Raw genomic sequence first — 20628 nt, 5'->3', positions numbered from 1 at the left:
AGCAGTCACAAATTTGTCATTGTCTTCTTACTGAATTCTCCCATCTTTTTTTTGTTTATGGAAGCAATGCTGACAGCCAGGGGGAAAGACAGGGGCACCTGCAGTCCAGGGCATTGGTGTTTCTCACCACTCTTCAGCTGAGATCCATGGTGTGCATGGGAGCATGGCTGAGATGATCTAAGGGAAGGCTCTTCCAAGAGCGGGAGCCATTATCACACATGGAGAGTCCAGAGCAAGGTCCTGAGGCAAGGGTGATTGTAAAGGAGGCTGGGGAGAAAGGGTGCTGACAGGGGGTTGTGAAGGCTCCAAGGAAGAGGTCCCAGAAGGGTTCTGGATGGAAGGAAGGAACCACTGTGATGTCCTGCAAACTGGGGTGATGCTGCAGGTGCTGGCAGAGGTCTCTTGGATATCTCTTTACCTAGATTGGAGTCTACACAACTGTCCAGATGGAGTGAGGAATGCATCAGGTGGGCAACGCTCCTGCTCACAGCCATAGGCAGCTGGCACACACCTCATCAGGGCACACAGCAGCAGACACTCCCATAAACCTGCTGAGCAGCCCCCCTGCCCTGGTCAGACACAGCAGCACCCCAGAGGGATGTGGGGATCCCAGTGCAAGGGCAGAGACGCTCTGCTGAGCCTGCCCACAGGCTGTACAAGGAGGGAGCCAATGCCCTGCATCCCACCGTGCTCCTGCCCTCTCCCCACAACAGCTGTGTCCCACCCTGTGTCCCTGGGGGCAGCTAACCCTCATCACCTGTCCCCACAGGCTGACAGCATCTGGATGGACATCAGAGATGATGACGACCTGCCCACAGCCGAGGAGCTGGAGGACTGGATAGAGGATGTGCTTTCTGGGAAGATAAACACCGAGGATGATGACGACGATGAAGATGACGACGATGATGATGATGACGACGATGACGACGATGACGATGATGACGACGATGATGACGATGATGATGACGACGACGACTAACCGTGACTCTGTGCAGTTTGACTTGTGGGGCCCGAGAGCCCCAGCCCTGCGGCAGGTCCCTCCATCGGAAGACCTTTGTTTGAGCATCAGCAAGCACCGCTGCTCCTCTCTTCCCCCGGCCCCGCTCCCCTGCCCTCGCCCTTGCCGGGAGCCCCTGGCCTGATTCCCAGCGGTGCTGAGCCCCGGGACTGCCCCTGCGGAGGGCAGCGCCTGCGGACGCCCAGCACCACTGGGAATCACGCCTCCTTAGCAAGGACTGCAGGAACCTGCAGGGAATTGCCCCAGTGTCCCAGGGCAGGAGAAAAGTGCCTGCCTGCTTGCTGCCAGAGGGACGCAGGGAGCCAGTTTGTATTTTCTGTGTTCATCAGCCCAGCACTTAACATCCAAAGACCAAATCTCACTTCAAGACATAGGGAAAACCCTAACTGTAAAGTCTAGCCCTTTTATTAAACACAATGCCCTTTGCAGCTACTCTGCCAAGACCACTCAATCCTGCAAGTTCTGCTGTGGGAGTCTGTAGCTACTCCCTAACATGCTAAGAGCCAGAAAAATGCTTTGGGAGGGGAGGGAGGTTTTAGGGATGCTATTAAAGTTTTCAGTGATTCCACATAACGACAGGATATTCTTGTCTGGCAGCGCAATGCAAAACCAAACACCGGGTCCCCTGTCTGAACCTCTTTCTTCTTGAAAGCTCAGGCCACAGCTGGGGTCAGTGCAGGGATACTGATATAAGACACAAAGCTCATGAGATGAGTTCCTGAACTGCTGGACAGGCTGGTCCAGCTCTGAGCCCAGTGTGAGTCCAAACCACTGAGCCTGAAGATCATGGCACTGAGCCAAGCCAATGGAAAGATCCATAGGGGCCCATCCTGAAGCACTCCTATTCCCCATGACCTTCCAGCTTTTGCTGACTCTTCACCCAAAGCCCATGTAGCATCTTTTCCCATGATCAAGATGTCAGGAGGGAACACATCCATCCAAACACATTAGACAGTGGATGAGGTGTGTTGGGGTGTGAGCAGTGAGGACGATTCAAGCTGTTTGGCTTTTGAGCATTTAGTTGCACAGCTACTCCCTGCCTAGAGACTCAGACATCCCACGTGAGAAGCCTCTCTTGGCTGCAGGCTGAGAAGGAGTTGAGGGTGCCAGTTTGCAGTCAGGGGGGTCACTCACAAAGCCCAGGGTCCATTCCATGGTCCTGGTGAGTGCAGCACCATCCATGTGCCAGGCACTGTGGCTGCATTAGGTCTCCCTGCTTCCCCATGCTGGAAAATTTCAATTGTCTCAGCTTCTTATGTTTGGCAATAGTGCAATGTATGGAGAGTTCAGAGATGTATAAATACATTTATAGAGATGTTCTGCATTTGTTCAGAGTTGCTAGCATAGGTAGTGTACACATCTCCTCTCTTGCTGCAAAAAAAAACCATTGTTCTGACCATCCTTATGCTGGCTGAGGACAGGGGTACGTGATGTGAGGGGAAATAACAGTGTGAGGGACAGAAAAATCAGAGTTACACAAATGTGAATCTTGGTGAGAAACAAGGTTTACACACTATATATTTCCTTTATCAGATGAACTGCAAAGCAAGATTTTATAGATTTTTTTTCCCCTACCTGTTGATCAGTTTCTTTGACTCCCTCTCTCTACATTAGCTGAAATAGAAATTTGCAACTACTGGTATGAAAAAGCTGAAGTATTGCTATGTTCCCATTTGTGCCATGTCCCCTTGCTGGAAAATACCAGTATGAACAAGACATAGCTAGATTTCTCTCTGTCTCTATGCGCTACAATGAATACTGTGCTAACATGGTAGATGGCTGTAGGCCAAGTTAGCTCCTTGCTGAGCATCAAACCCTCAACATGTGCTTTTCAGACACAGCCTGTTAGAAGAACAGACAGGGCAGCAAAGCCCCCAGGTCAACTATTTGCTCTTCCATGCTTTCTTATGATTGCTTAGAAGATGAACCAAGTTTGTTCAGGGAGAACAATCAACTGGTTGCTCTGAGGTGATGAATAACTTTCAAAAGTCTTGAAATTCAGTGTGCTCTCAGCGTGGAGGTTTCCTCCTCTCTTCCATTCACACCCTACTGTTTGCTGGCTGACAGGGTGCCCAGCACTCTCCTTTTTCCTCAGGGTTTGCTGGGGGAGCCCAGCTCAGAGAGGGAGCGAGCAGGACTCAAGGTCTCATTCACCCACACTGCTAAGGAGCAAGAGGAGGCAGAAGTAGCTCTCTGGTGGCTCCTGGCTGTGATTAAGGGACAACTACTGACCTGAGGAAAGAACTAGATTACCTTTACCTTTGGGCTATTCCCAGGAGCCCAACATGCACAGTTTCACCCTGCATAAGGTAACAGCCTGCAATGACCATGTGCCTCCTCATCAGTCGCTCCAAACACAAAGAACAATGAAAAGTTCCTCTACTGCCTTTCCTTACCGGCACAACCTCCAGATGTGCCGAGTGCCTGAGTGCTTTCTGTGTGCTCCTCTCCCCCTGTGGATGCCCCTCTGCTCTGAAGTGCCCCCTCTAGATGCTCTGAGAGGCACAGATTGCCCAGGTGGACCCTGCAGACAGCACTAGGGACATGTTCAAGTGCACAGGTGTTCCACAGGCACTTGAACGTGTCAGAGCAAGAGACCTCTAGGGGGGAAAGAAATAATGTAGAAGTGTAGAGGCTGAACTCATACTGGAGAGTGGTGCCAGTTGTTTGTGGAAAGTTTCCCTTGAGCTATGCAGGAAAGAGCTGATCCTCCAGCTGCCACTCCTTCATGGTGCCAGGGATGGGGCTGTCCTTTCTCTCTTCCCTCAGTCTGCCATTACAGTTCTCAGCATTGCCTTTGCCCACAAACAGGAACTGTTTATTGCCAGCTTTTGGGACAATCACATAAAAAGTTGGGAAAGCATTGCGACAGAGGAAGGATGGCAGCAATGAGGATGGGTGGGCAGCAAAGCTTTTTCCATTAACACCTTGTCTGCCCCAAGATCCTAATGACCAAACAGCTGAAGGACACAATGCCCCTTGTGAAGGAGAGGGCAGCTTGAATTTGAGCGTTTTGCTTGCAGGGACAGGTAAGACAGGGGTGTGGGGATGACACACAGGATCACAGGCCCAGGTGCTCCTGGGCTCCTCTGTCACAGTAGGAACACCTGGCATTTGAAAGGCACTGGGGGCCCTGAGGAGCAAAGCCAGCCTAACCCTGCCCACTATACACTGAGAAGAAACAGTCAGCACATTTGGATGAGGAACCTGCAAAAAAATCCTTTATTTAAAAAATACAAATTTGTGTATGTGGGCAGCATTGAGTGCTTAACAAGCACATCTTTCTTCACAAATAGTTCTTTTGCTCCAGCATGTTAACTAGACATATTAAACAGGTCTTTATACAGATAAAGACAGGAATTGTATTTTGCCCTCATCCAACCACAAGTGCTTCAAGCTGATCAGTTTCTTCACAGAATCATTCAATCATTTTGATTGGAAAAGACCCCTAAGGTGACCATTAACCCACCACTGTCAAGGTATTACCTAAAGTATTCCAACATGTGGTCTTATCTGTCCCCAGTGACAGTGAGGACCCTCCTAACACAGTACATGTGGCAAGAACACCAAGTGATGCAGCACCTCCTCCCAGGCCCCAGACACAGGGCTGGAGGGCACAGCTGAGGGGTTTGTTTGGGGTGCTGTGCCACAGCACACCCTGTGCTGCTCATGGACAACAATCAAGGGAGAAGGAAACCCATCAGGAGCTGCACACTGCAGCTCTCATGCACAGCATGGAGGAGAAAGTTTCTGCCTTGGCAGCAGTCACTGATGCAGAGGCTGTGTGAACTCAAAAGTGCTCCGAGTTTATGTCAGCCATTTGGGAAACAGCTGCAGGAGGAAAGGACAAGGGAGGCACTCTGGAAATCACAGATTACTCCATGTTTTCAGGGTCAGCAGCTTTTGTGATGTTTCTGAGGAGTGATGAGTCTCCTGTCTCCCCTGGGAAAGGAACAGCCCTGTAGTGAAACCAGAGATCTCAGCTGCTTCCCATCCCAGAATGAAGTGAATGCTCAGCCAGACACCAACACAGAGCCCAGGACACCGGCTGCTTCTCCGTGTCTGTCTGCACATCTGCCTAAAGGAATGACGGATTCATCACAGACACCAAACAGAAAACATTCCTTTTTATTCCCTGGGAAAGAATTAATTAGACAGGAACCTACCACTTCCCAGCTGCCACTGACTTACATCTTGTGAAAAGAGGCCAAGATTGCATCTGGATTCCTCTCCACTGCAGCCCAGCTTTGGCTTTGGGGAAGTCCCACACGCAGCCAGTTGCACACCAATGCCTGGACTTGAGGGGCTGAAGAGGAGGATGGAAAACAGGCAAGTAGCACCCCAGGGCTCTGAGACAAAGCTCACTGCCCCCTGGCTGCTTTCACACCCCAGGTACGTCCATGCCACGCAGTGCAGGAGCAGCTGCTAGGAACTGGAAAGAGCAGGGCGCAGCAGGACGGATACCTGACCTCAGTAAGGAGGCCGTGCCAGCAGGACTGTGCCCTGCCTGGACCTAAGGCTCTGGGTCAGCCACTGCACTGCAGCATCCCCTGCCTTCTCCCCACTCCCTTGTACCCTGACCTCAGCAAAGCAGCCCTTGGCTGGTCAGTACTCCTGGGGAACAGCCTGGGATGACTCCCACAGCTCTGTGGCAGAAAATGGCATCTAATGACAAAGGGGACCATGGGGCAGGGCCCAGGGCAGCATCTTGGCCCAGGTCCCAGAACACTCTGCCAGGTTTAAAAGGTGCTAAGCTATTTAAAGGGGAAAAAAAAAGCTACAGAGCTTCCTTGCAGCTTGAAGACCCATTTCAGGAATCAGATTACAAACTGCCTTTGGGATGGAAGCAAAGATCCTTCCGGTGCCTCGCTCCCTGCTTTCTCTTGCCAAGCCCCTGTGATAAAGGGGATCAGCAAAGCACTCAAAGGGCATGGTCCGCAATGCTATGGAAAACAAGAAAACAGCTTTTTCACCTTCTTTTCATGCCTCTTGACATACTACTCTTCTGATCCTCCCTGGCTCCCCGAATTTATTTTCTCTCTCCATTTCTGTGCAGCCCATTTTCCTTCCTTCCTTCTTCTCACCCACCCCCACAGCATATGGTGCTGGGGGTCACTGAGGGACAGAGCCCTTCCCTGGCCCTGCTGCCCCTTGCCCAGCTCAGGGAGAAGCAGCCTCCCTCATACTACTGCCACCAGCCTGTGCTGGATCCCCAGCATGACAAGGGACAACATTTCCTGAGGAGAAAGATGTCTGGACAAGGCTTTTATTCTGAGGGGGACAGGTGGGACATGCTCAGGGAAAAACCATTTCACCAGCCTGGGCAGAAGTAGCAGGATCTTTTGGTGGTTCTCTTTTCTCTTTTCCCATTATCCCAAATCTAGAAGACGAACTTCCACCCTGCAACCGAGCCCTGAGTGCTGTCACTGTGGGAAGAGACCAGTAACACCCAGCGCCACCAGCAATCACAGCACCACACCACCTGGGCAGAAGACAGTGTCATGGCTTCACATACAAGAAATAAGCCTGGAGGGTTAAACGAGCTGAGTTTGCTGGAGGGGGTATCCCACAGCAGCCGGAGAGCACCTCCCTGCCAGAGACTCCCAGAGGCTGTCCTGACTGAGCCCTCCCTTAGCCGTGGGTGGGAAATCACTTACACAGCAATGGGCAACCTCATGTGCTTCTGGATTTGGAGAAAGGTCAGCTTGAACCAGGTCCCTCCCTCAGTAGCATGGCTGGAAAATAAAGTGATGTTTGACCAGAGAGCAGCCCTGAAATCTGCCTGGTGTTGGATTTTGATTTTTGCTTTAAAATTCAATTCAACATTGGAAGAATGTTCAAATTCACTGCTCTTGCCAGTGACAAAGAGAGAGGTTATTGAACAACAAAAGTAGCTAAATGTTTGAGGAACATTTCAGTCCCCACAGGATGAAGTTGCTAAAGGAATTTGCCCAGCTTCCCACAGCCTAGTTACTGAATTACTAAACCAGTTTCTCACAACCACTTACAAAGCAAAATTATAATCAACTGTAGGATCTGGTATTATGAGTACTCAAGAATGAGCTTTTACAAAATAGAAGCTAAAAGGTTTGCGGATCTGTTTCACATCTGTGGCCCAGATATAATCAGCTCCTTCTTGTTCCCTGTTCTAAAGCAGGCCCACAGCATCTGACTTGTGCTGAAGAGAGGTCCAAAGGGCCATACCATTCTGAATGCCTCCTAAAACTTTCAAGGAGGCTGAATCAAATGTGTTTTGTCAAACACATCTCCCTTCTCCCCATGCATCCACTTTTCATTTGTGCTACCTTTTTAAATAATAAGGAAAAAAAAGGAAAAAAAGACAAGCAAGACTAGATGCTTAAACACTTGTAAACCTAATTCTTCCCTTTGAAAGAGACTTAAAATTTTTTAATTTACAGAGTAGCTTCATGCCTAGAGCAATTTGTGGTGTCTCAGGTTTTTATTTTTTAATCTTTATGCCTTCATGTTCCTAAGGATGCTGGAGGGAAAACCCACACCCTAATCTCTAAAGTCTCTGCTACTAATTTGACACTGCCTTGTGTCACTGTCTCTCTTGAGGCTTTGCTTCTTGCTCCATATTTTGATATATAAGCAAGGTGGATGCATTGAGCTACCTCAAATGCACATCCACAAGGTAAAAATTTTCTTCCTCCTTCCTCTTTAAGCTGTACTTAGTGCTGCCCACCCAGAGCCCAAAGAGTGACTGTTCCCTCTGTCCTGGCTGAGCTCTCTGCAGCAAGCACCGGTTCCCCTTCTCCTGTAGGCAGCACCCTCGGACTCTGGGAGTTCCCCAAGCAGCAGTGCCACCATGGGGCCCCAGGCTGTTCACATCAACTGAGCTGGAACCAGAGCAAGCCCCAGGTCCTGTCCAGTGTCCTAATTCCAGTCCCCAGGTTCTGGAGGAAGGGAAGATCAGCTCAGGGCTTGGAGCAGTTTTGCAGCACATCCCAACCTGAACACAGACTACAATGTGAGCAGTAGGTGGGGGGGAAAAAACCCAAACACCCCACAACTTCTTACAAGTTCATTATAGAGAGGGACAGGGAGATGGGGACACACAGGAAAACAGCTTTCTTCCCGTTTAAGGTACTCCCCACTTTGCTAGCACCAAGTCAGCACACCAGCTCACAGCAGGGCTGCAAAACTTGTTACAGCTTTCAAAGCAACCTGGGGAACCTTGTTCACAGCTAATGATTTATGCATACACCATCCCCCCACCATCCCTGCTTCTGCAGACACCTTGTGCTCAGTGCTCTCTTTTCTCTCAGCACCGCCTGACCCAGCAGTCCATGGATGCACACGAGGAAAGGGAATGGATGTCCTTGCCCCAGTGGATTATCTGTCAGTGCCGGAAAGGACTGTAACCTAAACTCATCCCCTTCCCAGTCCAACATAAACTCGGGAGAGCTGTTGAAAGCCAAATCAAAGCACTCTGCTCAGCCAGCTCCCAGTATACCTTCCCTTCCTGGACGCTGTTGTGAGACACCATGTCCTGCTGAGAGATCCGCTTCCCTTGCACCTACCCCACCTGTTCCGAGCTCCAGGACCTCTTGGAAACCCTTGAGTTCAACCCCTCCAGTACTTCCCAGGAGCTGAGACGTGGGCTGAGATAGCAAAGCCAGTTCATTGCACCAGGAGGTGCTGAAGGCATCTGAAGCCCTGCTGACCTCCACAGCCAGGTGTCTCACTGAACTATTAATTCAGCTAACAATATCCCATGGTGAGGTGCCGCTAGTGCTTTAAGTAAGGCTCTGGAGCCAGTTGCTGCAGGTCACAAATCTCTTTCTTACCCCATTTGTTATGATCTGACTGGATGTGGCCCCTTTGCTCCACAGATGATGTTTTCTCGGTGTCCATAGCTGTGAGGCCTGGTCCCATCACCTACCAGAACCAATCAATCTTCATGTGAATTAAGCCACAGCTCAGCCACCAAACACCCACAGCAGTGGTTGGTGCTGTCCCAGGGCAGCCAGGGTCCTTTGCCCATATGGTCAAGAAGGGCACTGCAGGAGAGCCATGTCCTCCTTAAGTCCAGTGTGTCCCTCAGGCAAAAGGTGCTTACCTCTGGTTCAGGATGCCAGATCCCTCCAAGTGGTTGGTTTTTTACAGTAAAAACCTCCATTTCCTTTCTGCCAGAGGTTTGGGTCTGTAATACATAACCCAACGTTGCACCTGAGGCTCCACCACACCTCAAAGGTCTGAGCAACTTCAGTGAAAAGACTTGACCAAACCAGATCAGCTCCCTCAGGTCTAATTTCTGCTGAGCTACATACCACAGCCCTTTATGATTCAGGTATGTGAGCTCTGGGAGAAGGCCAAAGGAACTGGTCCCTCTGGCAAAGCCTGTTCCTTCCATCAGCTTCCACAGCAGGAGGGAAAGCGCCACAGCTGGCAGCAGTCAGGTGTGGATTTGGTAGCAGCACTACCCCAGAAATGAAACAGAGCATGCTGAACTCACATGTAAAGACACAGCTCTCAAGGCTTAGAGCCTGGAACGAGGCTGACAAGCCCAGTGTCTTGTTTATGCCAAATTCCTGCTGCTTTCACGTTCCCATGACACACCTGGGGCCAACTCCCACAGAGCCTTTCCTCCAGGGCTCGGGTCCAACAAGTCAGCTCTTCCTCTGGTGGGCAGGAGGGCACCAGCAAGGGCTGCAGCCCCATCTCAGCCTCTGCAGGGCAGCAGCAGTGCCCTTCCCTTTCCTGGCATCTCTGGGAGCTGACCTGCAAACACTGCAGGGCTGGGCACTGCCAAAGTGAAAGGGACAGATCAAAAGCAAAGATCAAGGGAGGGCAGGAGGCAGAACAGAGCACAGCCCCATCCCACCCTTCCTGCTTCCTCCCAGCCTTAGTTCAGCTCTCTCCAGCCCAAACACCAGCAGAGATTTACCCACGTGGCTGCTTCTCTCCACAGGCATTTATGTCTGTGCTGCTTATCTTCACAACTGCTGCACTCTTTTTCACCAAAGAGCAGAATCCTGTGGATTTTCTCAGCAGCTGAAGCCACCAAGGAGATCTGATGGGCTGGCCTGAAGAGGGGGCACCAAAGAACATCTAGACAAAAAAACTGCTCCCACATTTCATTGGGCACAGCTGCTTGATCCTTCTGAGCTCTTGGTGCGCTGGAGATGGAAACTGATGGTGGGGAAAGCCACACCCAGAGATGCTGTTGAGGTGAGATTCCCTGCACCTTTTTTTAGCAGAGCACAGGCTTGCATCCACACAAACAAGGAGCACTGGCTTTTCTGCCTCTCACCACTCCTCCTCCCCACCAGAGCCAAATAAGGAACTCGGCAGTGAATCCTGCACTTCATAATTTGTGTGCAAATTATGAGAACACAGGAGGCAGAAAAACCTGTTCCCACTCCAGTCATGCCCCACCACCACCCCACTTCCCCAGCTGCATTTGCTCCCCATCATTTGAGATTTCAGGTGTTCAAAGCAGTCAGCAATCTTCCTTCAGGAGTGATAGATGAGTTTGCATTTTACTGTGGCAGGGCAGACCAGAAATGCCTAGAAATGAGGGTGACAAAAAGTCAGCTTCAAAACAGCTAAACTACATGTTTGGAGGGCCCCTCCTGCCCACAGCTAAGGAATGCTTGAAGACCAGAAGAGCTTTTTCATCTGAAAGGGTAAGAGAAAGGAGTGGGACAATCAAATCTGGTTTCAGTTTATTTCCAGAATTTTACTGTACAAAATATGCAAAGTGTAAAACGGTTTTATGTTTCAGTTTAAAAAACAACAAAACCCCATCCAGCTATAACTTAAGAGAACCCAGCTTGGAACAGAACAATTTACAAGGCTAAACCCACAGTGCATTAATGTCACAGACACCAGGAATTTGCTTACTTAAGTTCACGATTAGAAAAGAACAGAAAGACCATGTACCACTGCAGTTAAAGTCACATGTGCAAAGAAGAGAAAAGAGAAAGAAATGCTGGTTAGTGTCTATTAATTAGAAAACCTTGGCAAAACCCTTCTTACTATACACAGTGTGTGTAGAAAAAGTATTACACAGTGATAAAGGAGGGTGAGGGAAGGGCATTTTGCTCCCACCCCTTCCCCAAGACACAATAATGCTGAATCAAAGAAACAGGCACAGGAGAGTGTAAGATTCCTTCACAGTAATGCCTGTTCAGGTACAGTGGCCACAGCATCTCCCCTCTGTGCACACGGGAGATACCCCCAAGCATCGTCAGTTCTGGTGAGAGGTGCCCAGGAAGCAGCCAGAGGGAGGGAAGGAAGGAAGGAAGAAAGGAAGGATCCCCTCCCTCCCTCCCTCCCTGGGCAGAGCACACCCAGGGCAGGGCCGGCTGCCTGCTGCCCACAGGGCTCCATGTGCACCAGGGATAAAACAGTGCTGGAGGGAGGCAGAGGGGTGGGCAGTGCCACAAGAGGGGCGGGCAGTGCCAGCAGAGGGGTGGGCAATGCCACAAGAGGGGCAGGCAATGCCAGCTGCACTGCTGGCACGGCGGGGACCCCACTGGGGACAGGCCCAGAGCGATCCCGACCACTCACAGCTGTCAGAAATGGCAACTTTTGGTGATCATTGATGGGAGGCAGCAGCCTGAAGGCAGGAGGATGCACACTCCTGCAGGAGACATCATGGCCCAAAGCCATCTCTTTCAGAACAGAAATTTGGGGAGTTTCCTTTTCCTTTTTTTTTCTTGTTTGTTTTCTAAAACCAGCTCAATTCCAAGAGCACTTCCTTCTTAAGGACAGCTAAAACACTGAGCCACCAAGTCTGGCTTGAGGCTTTAAACAGATATAATGTGCACACCAGAGGGGAAAAGCACACAGACACACACAAGCTGAATGAGAAAACACCTGCACACACACCTCATGAGCAGCTGGGCAGCACTGAGCCCATGTGAGGAGCCAGCCTGGGACCAGACTACAGCACTGTTGCAGAAGACTGCAAGACTTTTGTTTACCCTTTGAAAAGGGCAGAATTACAAGTTTGGGTATGCAAGATGAAATTGGCTTCAATAGGTTTCCATGTTTAGCAAGTTATGGATCTTTTCAGTTTCTTCAGCAGCAAGTGTTGGAAGTGAGCACATCTCAAACAAGACCTTTCAAAGTTACTTATGTGGGGCAGGACCAGCTCCAGATACTGCTTCCCTATAGCTTTTGGCTCAACTCAGCAACTGCAGCTTCCCAAGGCGTTGCACAGAGAGCCCCATCCCAAAGGAAAAGGTCTGGATGCTTCATAAGGGTTGGGATTTGTTCAGATCTCCAAACTTGAGCCTTACTGTGCACTGCCTCCAAGCCTCCAAGTGCAGCCTCAACACCTCCCAACCCTGCAGATACGCTTTGGAGGGGAGTGCTAAAATGCTCACACTTCCAAGAGTGCTGCCTGCTCAGCTTCCAGGTGTGGGAAAGGACACTGAGACCCAGGGCAGCCTCACAGAGTCTGCACCCACCCACAGCTGAAGTCACACGGCAGTGAGAGGCCAACAGATGTGACAACAACACCTGCCCATGCCCAGTTACAGGGCTGGCAAAGTATTAAGAGTAGTATCTGCCCCTACACTCCTGAAAGCTGCAAGAAATTCAAATATTTCAATTAATAGCCAGGAAAGAGAAAGCCAGCCTTCATGGAAACCCACAGCCATTTCCATCTGCTCTAGAACACTTGAAAGTCTCAGCTGCATCTGGTTTTGCAAGATCTCAGCATGGCTTTGGATTTAGGCTGTAACAAATCCGAGAGGAAAAAAACCCAAAGCTTTAAAGTAGCACTTAAGTTACAGCATACTTGAGTTACAGGAATTGTGCCAACATGGAAGAGGGGAGTGGGGCACCACCACTCCTGGCTGGGCAGCACAGCACCCTATCAAATGGTTCAGCTCCCAGTGAAGGACGTCCAGCCCAAGGATCCTCTCCAAAGGGGACACTGACCACTCCATCACCAACAGGACGATGTTAAAAAAGTTAAAAAACCATCTGAAATCTAATAAACCCCTCCACAATTCCCAACCAGGTACAAACATCCAGACTGGGAGAGAGGAAGGAAAATATGTGCAAGGAGACAGTGCAGGACAGGAGAGGCATTTGGAGGAACAGCCTGCACTTGGCTGGCAAACCCTCCAAGTTGTATTTATGCTCAGCTCTTAGCAAGCTTGGCAGAAGTAAGGGCTGCAGGAATTGGATCAGAGCTTCATTCCCTATGACTCCATTCTTACTCATTAGCTGGCTATAAACAGAATTAAACAAACCAGTCCGCACTCACCGCTCAGTATTTTTCACAGAGTTTGAATTCCTACAGATGCCACAGATCCAACCGTGCATCTCAAAGCACTTGAAAGCAAGTTGAGTTTAGCCTCACAACACCCCAGTGAGGTAGGTATGACAGTGGTCCCCTGATTTTGCATGGAGAAGGGAAGCAAGAGACACCCCGAAAAATGTCACTAAAAATATCAGAACAGGGACTATGCAGGAATCATGATTCCCCTTTCAGTCTGTCCTCACCTCTAAAGAGACCTCTGAGAGAGTCCTCTCCTTCAGATTTCATCAGGCAAAGCATTCATGCTGCTGATATAAGGAAGAGCATTCAATGTAGGAGTTGGCCCCTGCTGACAGTGTCCTTTCTGGCAGCAGGCAGAAAAGGCAGGGCTGAACCACAGCACAAAGATGAAGAAGCAGGCCCAGACTGAGCATACACTGCTTCCGTCTGGTTCTCCATGTGTTAAAGGATTTAACAAAATTAAGACATGAGTTTCCTGAGCAGATACTGTCAGACAACCCCTCCTCACAGGGCAGGGAAAAGGAAAGGGGAAGGAAATCCTGGGAAAGTAAAAAAGTTTTGCAGATGTGCCTGTGACAAGGTGCTCTCATATACAGGGCACACCCAAGCCCTTGGCAAGGTGGTTCTTGTTCTGGCTCCACAGAAATGAGCCAACTCAGCCACAGGCAGTAGCCTCCACACAGGTATTAAGCGTTCCACAGTCTCCCAAGCTACTCCCAGTCTCTCCCACCCTGCTGGTTATGCACATCATAAAAGCCAGGTGTAGGCATCTTCAGGAGAGCCAAGTGTAAGATACTGTAAGTTCACCTTCCTTTTTTTGTTTCTTTCAAAGTAATAAACCAGCCTATTTTTTCAAAGTAAAACACTGTGAAGGCCACAGTCAATAAAGGAGTCCTCACACAGACTACCAGAAAGCCTGATCTGCCAAAAAATCCAAACACTGAGCTTAAAGAGGGGAAAACACTACCTACTTCCCATCCTTTAAGGGCAAAGGGCCTCATCCCATCATGGGCCGTGCCATCCAATTTCTTTACAACCACATCTGGCACAATACACGGACTAAAAAAGGACCCAGGAGACAACCACGTGCTTGTAAGAAAGGTGCAGGAAACTGCAGGTGTCACTTGGATGGGCAATCAGCACTTTGGACCCTCACTCACCCAGGTTCTCCCTTGATCCCAAGAGAACTGTTGCACATGCCTCTCCACTGCTGCTGAAGCTGGAAGAGGATGGACCCTCCTGCCCTGTTCCCAGCATCCCTGTTTAAGGTGGCTGCTCCCCATGGCCCAGCCCATGCCTGCCATGGGAAGGGCTGGGAAAGGCCAAAAGGGACAGGAGGGGCTGTCACAGCCCTCTCAGAAGACTGTGCAGGCTGACAATGAAAGGCACTGACTGACACACTGCTGGAATTAGGGCCTTCTTGGTTAAGACATCCATATGGAGGGCAGGCTAGATCCTGCCCGATAAGGAATATTTGCATGGCAAAAGACTGAGCTGAATAAATTGATCGTTTACATTCACATGGATCTCAAGGGACCTTCAGGTCACTGCCAGCCTTGCAGCTGGCTCCAGTCACTCCATGCTCTGTGCTGGCAATCACACTTCAGACACCGATTTGGGCTCGCCATTAAAAACAAACCTTCCAAACTCAGGTGTGACTAAATTCACACATGAAAGCTGCACTGGTGGGCAAAGGCAGCCTCACAGACAAAACTGCATCCTCAGAGCAGAAACTCCCACAGCACAGCAAGGCCAAGAAAGGCAGGCAGATTTTCAACATTTAGGCATTGTTTGGTATTTCTTAGCTACAGCTGAAGGCGTACGGTGGGGAAGGACTCACTGCAGTGTTTTCAGAGCACAACAGTTCTCCAAAGCAAGTGAATGGGGCAGAGGTCAGCCTTTCCCTGGCTGCCCTCCTGAAGGAAGTGTTTTTGCCCCTCTTTTCTCTAGACACACTTGAAGCTGGCTAGAGAGGGAGGGGCACATTCCTGCCTGCACCCCCTTCCCCTCAAAGAGGCTGTCAGATGTAGGGAGGGACTGTGATTTATCTAAGGAGCAGCCAGCTACTTACTGACCCTGTCCCAGTGCAAATACACAGCCTTTGCAGGTGCAAAAGGAAGCAGCAATGCCTGGAGAAACATTCAGAAAGCCAGACAGAGGAGACAGAGAAAGGAAGCCTTGGGCCTGCCTGAGAGAGATGCTGACAAGCAGGACAGAGAGAAGCAGGGGAGAGATAGCAGGGAGCCGTGACATGAAGAACAACTTAACTAACAAGCACTGAATAAGGAAAAAAAGATAAATTGAAGAGCTGCAAATGGGCTGATCCAGTTCAAGACAAGCAATTTCACAGAGGGTGAAACCATCCCATTATGCCCATACAGGTCTGGCACTGACAGAAGAGGCACGTGGCAAGGAGGATAAGAAGAATAAAGAATAAAAGTCCCCTCACACCCCCACCCTTTGATATCCCCTCCTCCCCAGGTGAGCAGGGACTGTGGCCCCCTGTGCCAGGAGATTTCTGTGAGGGACAGGTGAGCAATGAGCCCCCAGGAGCAGCCGCAGGCGGCAAAAGCAGAGACACAAGGGTGCAGGCATGCACGGTGTAAGGCAGCGCTCCAGCAACAACTCTGACACTGCAGCCGTGCAGAGAAAGAGAGCGTGACATTTACAGGATGCCTGGAAAGAGGGGCAAAGAAAAAAATCTGTTCTGTCTCCAAGGCTGAGCTAACTGAGCCAAGTCGCCCTGTTGCCTCTTAAGATACTTCTTCCTAGATAAGATATCCCAACTCCCCCCTCCCCTTTCCAAATAAAGTGCAGATGGTCAAATATTACTGGTCCATCATCTGCCAGTTTCAGTCAGCATTGGGGAAATTAAACCCAAAAGCACGATATTGAAAAAAAACAAAAATAAAAATCTCCCAACAACCCACCCTCAAAATCCCTTAGACTGAAGTCTCAGACTGTAAGCGGAGGACAAATTTATGAGATTTAGGGTCTATGAACTCTTCTGAGAGTTTGATGAAGGGGATTTTTTTCACATTAACAACAAGGCTGAAGTCCAAGCACTTGAGGACAAACACGACGCCGTCTTGCAAGCCGCTTGTGACCGCTTCCTCGCTGACCAGCGTCCACTGCTTGGAGAACCAGCGATCCCTGTCGTACTGGAGGGTTGGGCCTGGGTTGAGGTAACGCTCCAGGAATGCCTGCCAAGAGTGGGACATGCGTTAGCACCAGCCCCACAACTCGCCCTGCTCTCCTCCCAGCCCCAAATACGGCGCCGCGAGCACAGGCTTGCCATGCTGCAAATTGTTTCAGCTTTAACACTTCAGAAGACATCTTCTCCCTGGTCCCTCTCAGCTTTTCAGGCCCAGGAGGAGACACAAACATCAGGAGATCCTCTTTCAGTTCATCCCAGCAAGTTTGCAAAGTTATAGCCCTGACTTCTGCCATCAGCACAGCCATCTGGCAGCAGTTCAGTAGAGCAGAGGTCATTTCTCCCCTACCAGCTCCATAACCAATCCCAAAACTACAGTCCCAGACAGGATAGTGGCTCTATCCTTCAGGCCAAGCTAAGGGGGTAAACAGATGTCTCCGTTTTTTCAGCCTGAGGGTGCAAAACTGAAAACAGAATGCAAAATGCCATTTGACCTTGCTTGTATTTTGAAGTCCCTCTGCAATCCTAATGGCAGCAGAAATCCCCTTGCATACCTGGGCAAGGTCCCAGGTGGCTCACAGTGAGAGGGTGCTAAGCCCCATCTCTTGACAGCATTTCTGCTCTTACTGCAGTAAGTCCTGGGTGAATGCCCAGGAATAAACCCTTCTCTAGGACTGGGGGTGTTCTTAGAAAGGAAGGTAGAGCGTGGGAAGGGACCTGTGTAACCCTTTCCTCTTATCATTCAGTCCTTCCCCGTGCCTGCAAGTCAACAGTCACAGCCTAGGCATGAAGCAGCAAACTATGTTTGATCAAGCAGTTCATGAATTAGAAACACTGTCAGAGAGACGGAGATTTAGGCAATCATTAGCAGTGCAAAATGCAGCACGGCAGAGGGGGCAGAAAACAAGAAAAAGATCCTTTGCAGGTTGCCACCTGCATCATCCTGCTACCAGAAGCCAGGTGGGAAAACTCCTGTGACTCAAAGCCACCCTTTCACACATTTATTAAGTATTCCCTTTGCTGAAATGGATTCAAGAACAAATACCTCATAGGCACTTTCAGAAAAAAGGAGACAGAAGATGCTGCAGAGGAAACATTACTTCCCCTCAAGACCTGGTGCAACCTACACCACACTGGTCAATTCACAGGGAGCAACTACGAAAGCCTTCACTCACCTGCCTTGACAACCTTCTGTTCTGCCTGCACACACAGATGTGCCACCCCCTTCTCCCTGCCTCCTGCAGCAGCATTAGGGAAAGCATTCACTACCTTTGGTGTCATGTTGTTGGTGATGCAGAAGGACAGGTGTTGCAGGATGCTCTCCATGCTGTGGTACTGCTGCTGGCGGGTGGTGCGAAGGTACTTCTGCAGGGCCCTCGCCATGGAGGGGAAGATGGCCTGCGCTGCTTCTCGGGGGTCCATCATCTCTCCTGGAGCCTTCTGCTGCTCCTCTGCCTGGAGGCGTTTGATGTGAGTGAAAGCCTCTTCTACTGCAACCACGAGCCTGCAGCAAAATAATCAGGGCAGCAAGAGTCATAACAAGAAGTAGGATGGGCCTGTGGTTAAGGCAGAGCCTGGGAGTCAGGATTTACAAGGCTCCTATTCCCACCTGCCATCAAGTCACTGCCTGCCACCAATTTACACAAAATCTTCTCTACTGACAGTCTGAGGGGAAGAGAGCAGCTCTTCCTTTCTTGCCCAAGCCATCCAGCAACTGAGGGCCATAAACCAGGATTAAAGTTGTAAAGCCCTGAGCACTGCACTTGGTTCTGCCAGCGCAGCATGAACACAAACAATGTGACTCAAACAAGACACAGCTGCCCTGAACTTTAACGTGGGTCTGAGTACTGCAGTCCCAGCACACAGGACAGGCAGGCACCCAGGGGGAGGCTGCCCACACCCCAGTGTCACCCAGGACACAGCCAGCTCCGAGACACTCTGCGCTCACAAGTGCAGTCTGCTCTCATTTTCACCAGCTGGGCACAGCTGGACTGCCCTGCACCCCTCCACTGAACAGCAAGCATGAAAACACTCCTCCATCTTCACTCCTAACACTGTAGCTTAAGGCATCCTCTGCAAACCAGTCCTGTGTTAGCACAGGTGAGCAAACACGAAGCCCACACCATAAAAGGGGAACAGGTGTCTTATGACACTCATTCCTTTGGGCTAACTTGCAAGTGAGGGGCTACACTGCAGCTAGTGAGGAAAAAACAATAATGGAAGAGCCACCCAACAGAACTCTTCGGCCCCTTCAGACAGGACTTGTTTTATACTTAATTTCCTCTCAAGTCACCAATGACTGTCCACAATGATCTCAAAATCCAAAGCATCTTAAAGCCAGGGGCAGCTGCCTCACCACAAGCAGAGGTACAGCATACTGCATTCAGGCTGTACATGAGGAACAGCACGAGAAGTCCTGACCTTTGTCCATTTTGTTTAATTTGACATGGGGGAAGTGGAAATCAGTTTTAAACTCCTGGCCTGAAACATCTGGCCTTATCTAGTGACTGATGGTTTCCCCTCTGACTAAGCAGTTGCTCTAACCAAGCTCAGCAAGCACAGGAGATGTGCCCAAGTTAGGATGCTACACTTCACAGAAGGACAAGTTTAAAACTTCCTATTGCTCTGAGGCTGGAAGAGGGCCTAAAAGACAGAGGCTATAGAGCACAGGTCAGATTGAAGCAGGCAAGGAGGGGACGCAGTGCCACCACTTTCCCAGTGAAACAAACTGCCAAAAGAGAACTCAGAACAAGTCAGCTCCTTCCAGTTATGACACATTCCTTCCAAACACAGCTCAGTTGCAAGCCTGCCCATAAGCAACTTGCCTCAAGCTGTTAGGCATGCTAAGTACAGACTGCAATTAGGCTCCTGAGCAAACAGGGGCACTGTCTCAGATCACCTCAACAAAGCAGCCTAAGCATGACTGGCAGAAGACATACCTATGTTTCGAAATAAAATGTAACTGCTTGTGGTCAAGTCTTTCCGCCTCAAAACACAAATATTCTCCTCACCTATGAAAAGGCAACACCAAGCGCTCCACTGATCCTGTCCCTGCACTACTTCAGCTGAAAACTTGGGCATGAGCAAAAATAATGGGATTTCCTCCAGCAAGTAACTACAAACTCGTCAAGCACTGGGCTGCACCCAAACCCAAGACACTGCATTAGCTTATCCACCTTGTATACCTGAGCTCAGCTGCATGCCCGTTCTTCCGATAATTCCAGCTGCAAGCTGCTACCCTCCCTCATGCATGTGTGTGTCACAAGCTCCCTCCCTGTGACAGATTCCCAGCCAGCCCCCCATGCTGGGCTGGGGGCACCCCCGTGGCCCAGCCCCAGAGCAGCAGCAGGGGCAGGTGCCTTACCTGGCGCGGCGTTTCCTGACGCGGCGCTCGTGGTCGGCCTCCTCGTAGTAGAGCTCGTTGTGGCTGGAGTCCCTGCGCCGCGCGGCCGCCGCGATCATGGCCCGCGACTGCCCCGACGCATTGTTACCCGGGCCTGCGGGGACAAGGACGGGCACACAAGAGACAAAGGAGGTGTCAGTGCCACAGGGCTGGGGCTGGGACACACCAGCACCCCAGGGCAGCTGTCGCTGTGCTCTGGGGCTCCAGCCTGCCCAGCCAACGCTACAAACCCTTCCCCGGTCCTCAGGAGCTCCGGCAGAATCCCTGCAAGGCAGCACAGGCTTGGAGAGGGCGTTCTGGCACGTGGACAAGGGAAGTTAGTTGGGATGGAGGGTCTCACACAATATACACAAAGGCAGAGTGAGGTGAGCATGCCAAGGATGCAAACTTACCCCCCATTATATATGCTTTCAGTTTGAAGGCAAGGGCAGCTGGAGCATATCACATTTCAGCATCAAGACAGTGTGAGAGCACAAAAAGTGAGAAGTTGGAAAGAGGAGAGAGACAAACACAAGAATATAATGAGACATGGAGATGAATAAATGAAAGCCAAACTCCAGACAGTTATTCACAAGAAGGGGAAACAGGATGCAAGGGACAGCAGGGTCACCTTCAGACAAAGCATAGGGTTTCCCAGAAGGGCAGATGCTGGCAGAGCAGCAGTCCCACAACAGGGTAAGATGGGGTTTATATGTGTAGTGGCTTCTCATGGCACTCTGAGCAGCACCTGCCCTCAGAGCTTCTGCTGCTGTTAACAGATCCTACAGAGCCACAGGAACAGGGAAGCT

At 50.3% G+C, this 20628-nt stretch overlaps 2 protein-coding genes across 2 annotated transcripts in view; one reads left to right on the top strand and one right to left on the bottom strand.

Annotated features, from left to right (window-relative positions):
* Nucleotides 1-1446, top strand: part of CASQ2 (calsequestrin 2) — a 33967-nt gene extending 32521 nt beyond the window's left edge. Inside the window, exon 11 of the mRNA XM_005486116.4 lies at nt 770-1446. Within this exon, the coding sequence (XP_005486173.2) occupies nt 770-979 (210 nt within the window). The 3' untranslated portion in view covers nt 980-1446. The remainder of the gene's footprint in view (nt 1-769) is intronic.
* A 9252-nt stretch (nt 1447-10698) lies between these two features.
* VANGL1 (VANGL planar cell polarity protein 1) overlaps nt 10699-20628 on the bottom strand; it is a 46364-nt gene continuing 36434 nt past the window's right edge. Inside the window, exons 6-8 of the mRNA XM_014266424.3 lie at nt 19802-19934; nt 17707-17941; nt 10699-16486 (exon numbers count right to left, since the gene is read on the bottom strand). Coding sequence (XP_014121899.1) covers nt 16226-16486; nt 17707-17941; nt 19802-19934 — 629 coding nt within the window. The 3' untranslated portion in view covers nt 10699-16225. The remainder of the gene's footprint in view (nt 16487-17706; nt 17942-19801; nt 19935-20628) is intronic.

Source organism: Zonotrichia albicollis, chromosome 2 (assembly GCF_047830755.1).
Source record: "Zonotrichia albicollis isolate bZonAlb1 chromosome 2, bZonAlb1.hap1, whole genome shotgun sequence".
NCBI lineage: Eukaryota > Metazoa > Chordata > Aves > Passeriformes > Passerellidae > Zonotrichia > Zonotrichia albicollis.
This window is presented reverse-complemented; position numbering and strand designations above follow the sequence as displayed.